We start from the raw sequence: 8,137 nt of genomic DNA on the forward strand, positions 1-8,137 counted from the left end.
GCCCACCAGGGGGCGGGGCGGGCTGGCATGTGGTGCTGGGGGATTGAACCACAGTCCCTGTGCTTTGCTTAGCTTAACTTGTTCTAAGTAGGTGCTTTAGACCACTGAGCCATCTCACCAGCCCCGCATCACCTTATTAAAAAAAAAAAAAAGTAAGAATAATAAGATTGAATTTATTTATTTTATTTTATTCATTTTGATACTGAGAAATGCTGTGCTACTGAGCTATATCCCTGGCCCAGAATTAAGTTTTTTACTGTTACAACATTTAGTGTTGTATAGCACTAACACTCATGTGCTATTCTTATGCATACTCAGTATATGCAGTAATTTTAAGGTTTATTAAACTTCAGCAGATAATCTTTAGGAGTTATTAGAGGAATGTGAATCATAGTGGTGATGCTAAAGTAGCTTACGTGACTGTATGACCCCGGCCCTTGGAAGGCTGAGGTGGGAGACTTGAAAGTTGGAGGCCAGCATTGGCTGTATAGGAAAATCCTGTCTCAAAAACTGAAAATCAAAACCAAAACAAAGCGATGAAACAAAACAAACAAACCAAATCTTCTGTGGAGGCTGCCAACCCGTTGTTTAACAGTGCCACCAACAGATGTCAGTTTAAACCCAGAAATGGAAAAGCAGTGTGAACTCAGGGCCAGCTTCCCAGCTGTGCCTGTGGCCTTACACCCCCAAGCCTGGGAGTGCTTTGTTACGTACAGTTGTGTTCTTGTGGAGCTCTTTTCCTGAGGGCTGGAACTGAGCTGCTGAAGGCTTGGTTTATTCGTATCGGTTGCTTTGGTTTTCTAATTCCCAGCCTGCTTTCTGACTCAGAACAAATCCTGTGTCTCTTAATTAGCTTTGTATCTTCAGGTTATTCCAGCGTTATGTCATTGCTGGTATATGCTCCTGATCTACTTCTTAAACTACCACTGCAGATCTAACTAATCAAAGGGCTTCTGGCCAACTTTGAAGTTTATTTCTACCTTTTACTCTTTCCTGCTGTGTGCAGTTAAAAATTAACTTGGCCTATTCCTTCAGGGATGTGCCATTGGTGTTACCTGTTATGGTAGCTGCTGTTTCCTTACAACCAGCCTGAGGGAAAGAGCCATGTCATTAATGTGACTATGCTAAGGTATTTTCCATGATCATTTAGAGCAATACTGTTTAAAAATGTGTCTTACTTGTAATCCCAGCACATGGGAGGCTGAGGCAGGAGGATCGTCAATGAGTTTGAATTGAAGTCCAGCCTGGGCTACACAGTGAGCTCAAGGCTTGCCTGAACTGACCTTATCTCAAAAAAAAAAAAAAAGAAAAAAAAAAAAAGAAAAGAAAAGAAAAAGAAAACCAAAAAAATCCCCAAAAAACCAACAACAAAAAAACCTGTCCTTGAATGACCTTGGAAGGCCTCCATCAGGACTGTCATGCTGGCTAGCAGTGCGGATTCCTGCACTGTTCCATTTGGACCTCTCTCTGGTTGTGGGGCATAGGAATTTTTAGCACAGCCATTCTTCACCTCGACTGCAACTCTTATGTGCATTAAAGTTCAAGGTATCTAAGACATCAATAGCACATTTGGAGGCTATTGAAGTATAGGTTGAAATATGGAAAAACTTGGAGTGCTTGAATTAATTTATAATCTTTTTTTTTGTCACAAAAGCATAAATGTGGAATTTATCATTTTAGCCATTTTGAAGTGTAAGTTCAGTACTGTCCTGGTCATTCACATTGTTGGAAGCAGATCTCCGGACTTTCCCCCATTATCTTTTATTTTGTTCTTTACTTATACTTTGGGCTTCTCCTATAAGAGAAGCAGTGTGATACCTAAGCTTGTGTGTCTGGTTTATTTCACTTAATGTTACAATCTCAAGATGTTTCCATTTTCCTACAAATGAGTCAGGTTTATCTCTCATGGGAGAGTGGTCCTTCATTGTATATAAATACCACACTGCCTTTATCCATTCATCTGTTGATAGATGTGTGGGCTGCTTCCAATAAGGTTTAGCTATTGTGAGTTGTATTTCTGTAATCACGGGTATGCATGAATTACTATGATACGATATCTTTAACTTTTTTGGGAAGATACCTAGAAGCAGAATAGCGGGTCAAATGGACTGTTTGCTTTTAGTTTTAAGAGGAATCTGATTTCCATAATGATTGTACTAGTTTACCCTCTTATCCCCTAGCCTTGCCGGCATTTGTTGTTACCTGATTTCTTGATGATAGCCATCTTTCTGGAGTAAGGTGGAATCCCAGTTCTTTTAATTTGCTTTTCTCCAATGGCCAGTGACGTTGAACTTTTTGATGTATTTATTTTCCATTTGTACATCTGAGAAGTATCTTTTATTTCATGTGCCCATGCTTTGATTGGGTTTTTTATTTTAGGGCATCTAATATTTTTGGTTTTCTTTATATATTCTAGATAATAGTCCTGTGTCCCAGGAATAGCTGGAACATGCCCCCCCTTCTGTAGTTGTCTCTTCACTCTGTTGGTTGTTGCCTTTACTGCAGAAGCTTTTTAATTTTTTAAAAATTAAGTTTATTGGTACATTTTAGGTGTACATAATGATCACACTCATTATAGGGAGTTTGTAGATGTACATATAACTTGATTCTTTTTTTTTCCTTTTCCCCTATCTTCAGCCCCTCTTCACCTTTTTTTTTTTTTTTTAAATGTATTTAGTACAGAGCTTAGAGGGTCTACAGGGTCTCACTATGTAGATTGGACACCTAGTGATTTTCCTGTTTTCAGCCTCCCAAGCTCTGGGATTACAGGCGCGTGCCACCATGCCCAGTCTTAATCGCTGTCTCAGAATCAAACCCCAGCCTCTGTGCTCTGCCTAAGCAGATGCTTTAGTCTGCTGAGCTATCTGGCCAGCCCAGCAGTGTAGTGTTTACAGCTGTGTCTGATTGATTTCATTTAAAAATATGGCTGTAAGAAATACCCATTTAGAAGCTTTTCTTTTTTTTCTTTTTTTTTTTTTTTTTTTTTTTGGTCTTTTTGAGACAGGGTCTCACTATGCAGTTCGCCCAGGCTGGTCTTGAACTCACAACAATCCTTCTGCCTTAGCCTTCTGAGTGCTGGGATTACAGGTGTGTGACACCATGCCAAGCTGTAGGAGCTTTTTAATTTAAAATGATTCCATTTGTTGACTTTGTGTATGTCTATGAGCGTTTTACCTAGTTATCTTCTAGCTGTTTCAGTGTTTCTATTTTAACATGTGGTCATTAGTCCATTTTGGTTTTATTTTAGCACATGGTGAGATGTATAGGTCTAGGTTGAATTTTTGGCCTGTTGATTACTAGCTTTTCCAGTACCATTTGTTAAAGAGGCTGTCTTTCCTCCAGTGTAGGTTTTTGGCCCCTTTATCAAATATCAGGTAGCTGAATATACTTGTTTTTTTTTTTTTTTTTTTTTTATATTCTCTGTTCTTTTCCGTTAATATTCCTCCTCTTCCTCTTCCTCCTCCTCCTCATTCTCGTTGCCGTCCTCCTCCTTCTCCTCCTCCTCCTCACACCATGCTGTTTTTATGTTGTTTATTTTTTGAGACAGGGTTCTGGCCTCAAACTCATACTGGTGCTCCTGCCACAGCCTCCTGAGCACTGGGATTACAGGCATGTGCTATGACACCCAGTCAGTGTTTTTGTTTATTTTTTATTTTATTTTGTTTGTTTTTTGGTGGAACTGGGAGTTGAACTCAGGCCCTTGCGCTTGCCAGGCAAGCGTTTTTTCTACTGAGCCATCTCCCCGCCCCCGCAGGCAGTATTTTTAATATTTTTGCTTTGCAGTATAATTTGAAGCTTGGAATTGTGATTCTTCCTGCCTTGATTTTGCACCAAGAGTGCTTTTACTGTTCGAGGTATCTTCTGGCTCTTTATGAATTTTAGGATTTTTTTCTCTAGTTCTGTCAGGGAGGCTGTTGGTGTTCTCATGAGATTGTGTTCATTCAGTATATGAATTTTGGAAGTACAGCCAGTTTGACAGTGTTGCTTCTGCCTATCCAGCAATAGGAGACTGCCATTTGCTGGCATCCTCATTAATTTTCTTTTTCAGGGTACTATAGTTTTCATTGTGGAGGTCTTTCACTTCCTTGGTTAGGTCAATTCCTAGATATTTTAATTATTCTTGAAGCTATAGTAAAAGATACTATTTCCTGTCTGTCTGTCTGTTTGTCTGTCTTTGAGACAGGATCTCTTTATATAGTTCAGGTTGGCCTTGAGCTCAGTTTGTAGCTCAGGCTGGTCTTGAACTCACAGTGATCCTCGTGCCTCAGCTTCCTGAGTGCTGGGATTATAGGCGTGCATCGCCATGCCTGGCTTCCTAATGTCTTTCTTGACAAGTTTATTATTAGTGTACAGGAACACTACTGATAGTTGAGTGTTGATTTTGTATTCTGCTATGTTAACTGAGCTTGGCTCTTATAATTTTTGGGTCTTTATGTGGAGGGAAGGTTATGTTATCTGCAAATAATAATTGACCTTTTCCTTTTCTGTACTTACCCTTTTATTATTATTTTTCTCTTGTCTAATTACTCTAGTCAATGTTTTGAGAACCATATTGAGCAGTACTGGTGCTGGTCGTGGTGGTGCGTACCTATAATCCCAGCCCTGCAAGGCTGAAGTAGGAGGAGCTCTGCGAGTTGAAGCTAGTTGGACTATGTAATGAGTTCAAGGCCAGCATGAACCACAGTCGAAAACTGTATCAGAAATCCTCCCACTCCGCAGAACACCCAGTACTGGTCATAGTAGACATCTTTTTCTTGTTCCTGATTTTATTTTATTTTTGTGGAACCAGGGATTGAACTCAGGCGCTTGCACTTACCAGGGAAGCACTCATTCCACTGAGCCATCTCCCCAGTCCCCTTGTTCCTGATTTTAAAGAGAAACCTTTACATTTCTTTCCATTTAACATGATGTTGGAGGTGTTGGTTTGTTAAGAATGTCTGGCTCTTTTGTTTTATCTACTGTGTCTTGTTACAAGGCCAGGCTGGCCTTGAATCCTGCTGTTTCAGTCTCCTGAGTGCTATGATTCCAGATGTGCTGAGGATGCCATAAATGGCTTTTATCAGATTGAGAAAAGGTCCTTCTAGACTTATGTATTTTTTTTTTAAATCATTAATGCATTCTGTCAAAAAACTTCTGTGTTGAGATGATCATGTGATTTTTGTCCTTATTTCTCTTTATGTGGTATGTTACATTTATTGATTTGTGTGTGTTGAACCATCCCTCCGTCCTGGGATGAATCATACTTGGTCATATGATCTTTTTGATGTTGTATCCTGTTTTCAGGTATCTTATAGAGGTGTGGTTCTCCCCCCCACCCCTCATAGTACTAGGGATTGAATTTGAGACCTTGTGCTTGCCTGGCAGGGGTTTATGCCACTGAGCTATATCCCCGGTCCTTCTTGAGGATTTTTACATTGATGTTCTTCAACATGTTGCTGTCAGCGTAAAGTGCCCGTGGTACATGCATGACTATCCCATCAGGTGGTTTGAACTATTGGCAGTTGCTGTTTAACAACAGACAGTGAAAGCTTAGCTTGGTGGCACACACCTATAATCCCAGCATTGGGGAAGCTGAAACAGGAGGATCACTGCAAGTTTGAAACCTGCTTGGGCTTTGTAGAAAGTTCAAGACCAGCCTGAACTACATAATGAGACCTTATTTCGAAAAAACAAAGCAAACAAAACAGATCAATCAGATGATGGAATTCAAATCATATCTGCCTAGCAGCAAGGGATACAAATCACACTGCGTTGTAAACATGTTAAAGAAGGTTTTTTTTTTTTTTTGTTTTTTGGGGGCTGGCTCTGGCTGCCTTAAGGGCGGGTCTGGTAAGACACGGAGCTGGGGATCGAACCGCGGTATCCTGTGCCTGACTGCATTTGCATAAGCAGGCACTTAAACAACTGAGGTAACTGGAAGGTCCCCTAAACATGTTAAAGAGATTGGCCTATAGTGCTTTTTTTTTTTTTTTTTTGGTTGGATCCTTCTTGGATTTTGGAATCGGGCTAATCTTAGCTTCTAGGAATGACTTTGGAAGTATTGCTTCCCTTTCAGTTTCATTAAATGGTCGGAATGTTGATGTTAGATCTTTCCTAAAGTTCTTATACAATTTGGGATTGAATCCATTGGGACTTGGGCTTTCCTTAGTTGGCAGCTTTTTTCATTATTACTATTATTATCATCGTCATCGTCATCATCATTATTTGCTGAACCAGGAATTGAGCTCAGGCCCTTGCGCTTGCCAGGGAAGCACTTACTCCCCTGAGTCATCTCCCCGGCCCCCTCCCTTATTATTATTATTACTTTTTAGTCTTATTGTCTGACATTGGGTTAGTCAGGCTTTTTGTGTCTTGTCAGCTTTTAGGTAGTTTGTAGGTATTTAGGGATCTATGCATTTCTTCTGAATTCTCCATTTTATTAGAGTACAGGTTTTCAATGTGGTTACTAATAATCCAGCTTTTGGCAGAGCCTACTGTGGTTTTGCCTTTTTTATTTCTAATTGTGTTGATTTGGGTCTTGTTTTTCCTTATCTTGTTAAGATTGGCGAAGAGTTTGTGTTGTTTTATTCTTTCAGGGAACTAGCTCTTTGATTCATTGATTCTTTATATTTTTTAAAGTCTCATTAATTTCTGATTTTTATTTTTATTGTTTTGGGGGATGGGGGGTATTGGGAATTGAATTTAAGACCTCACACTTGCCAGGCAGGTACTGTGCCACAGAGCTAAATCCCAGGCCCATAATTTCGGCTGTTTATAATTTCCTTCCTTGTAATAGCTTGGATTTGGATTTTTCCTGTTTCTTTAGGACCTGGAGCTGCATCACTGGCGTATTTACTTGAGCTTGTTCTGTATTTCTGATGTAGGCATTCACAGTTAGAAGTTTTCCTCAAAGGAATGCTTTTATTGTGTCCTATAGGTCTTGGTGTATTGTACTGGTTTATCATTGGATTCTAGGAATTGTCTATTATTTTTTAAATATTTTTTCTGTGATCCATCGATTATTTAAGAGGCTACTGTCTAATTCCCATGGATTTATATACTTTCTGTGATTTATTTTGCCATCGCTTTCTTCTAGTTTATTGTAGTATGATCTATCTGATAACATGTGTGGGATAATTTTGATTCTTTTGCATATACTTAAGCATCCTTTAGGAGCTGATGTGGTTTTTTTGAGAAAGCGCGTGCTGCTGAGAAGAATGTGTTCTGTTGTTGGGTGGGGCGCTGTGTAGCTATTAAGTCCATTTGTTTGAAGGTTTGGTTCAACTGTGATATCTCTGATATTTCTAATTTGGGTTTTTGTCTAGTTCATTCTGCAGTACTGCCAAAAAAAAATCATAGTAATTCTTACCATGTTTATCATTTTTCCTGCTTATATGAGATGCCAGTTCATGGAGTGGACATGGAGTCTGTCCAGGGAAAGATGTGTCTGTTTTTACACTGTGTTCAGGAGAGCTGGCTGTATATGGTAGTTCAGTGAAAAAATGTTGTGAATCGATGCCTGCACTCAATTCCTTTTCATTTTAAAACATTTTAGGTGGTTTCATGGTCATCTCTCTGGGAAAGAAGCAGAGAAATTACTAACTGAGAAGGGAAAACATGGTAGCTTTCTTGTCCGAGAGAGCCAGAGCCACCCTGGAGATTTTGTTCTCTCTGTCCGCACTGGTGACGACAAGGGGGAAAGCAGTGACGGCAAGTCTAAAGTGACCCACGTCATGATCCGCTGCCAGGTAAAGCCGGGGGTCCAGCGAAATGTTGTTCCCAGGTGTTTTTTCAGCAAGGAAAAGACAGATACCATTGTACCCCAAATCTAATTTTCTTTGTTCTTTTGCCCAGACCTTTGATTTTGTTAGTATGTATTTATTTTATTTTATTTTTTTTATTTTATGTATTTGGTACAGGGTCTCACTCACTATACAGCTCTGACTCATAGTGAGCCTCCTGTTTTCAGCATCCCCAGGGCTGTGATTACAGGCGTGCGCCACCATACCTGATCTCAGTGGTTGGTTTGTCATGCCAGGGTGGGGCCAGTATGGCATGCAGTACTGGGGATCAAACCTGGGTCCTTGCACTTGCCTAGGCAGGCCCTGAGACTGCTGAGCTATCTCCATGGCCCAGTATGTTAATTATTATTATTATT

The 8,137-nt window shown here is 40.0% G+C and overlaps 1 protein-coding gene across 2 annotated transcripts in view; it reads left to right on the plus strand.

The window, feature by feature from the left end:
- The window catches only part of Ptpn11 (protein tyrosine phosphatase, non-receptor type 11), a 102,935-nt gene that overhangs the window by 41,246 nt on the left and 53,552 nt on the right, over positions 1 to 8,137 (plus strand). For both annotated transcript variants that reach the window (XM_004635932.2, XM_023720492.1), the window contains exon 4: positions 7,535 to 7,727. In XM_004635932.2, coding sequence (XP_004635989.1) covers positions 7,535 to 7,727 — 193 coding nt within the window. The remainder of the gene's footprint in view (positions 1 to 7,534; positions 7,728 to 8,137) is intronic.

This window comes from Octodon degus, unplaced genomic scaffold, assembly GCF_000260255.1.
Source record: "Octodon degus isolate 3935 unplaced genomic scaffold, OctDeg1.0 scaffold00076, whole genome shotgun sequence".
NCBI lineage: Eukaryota > Metazoa > Chordata > Mammalia > Rodentia > Octodontidae > Octodon > Octodon degus.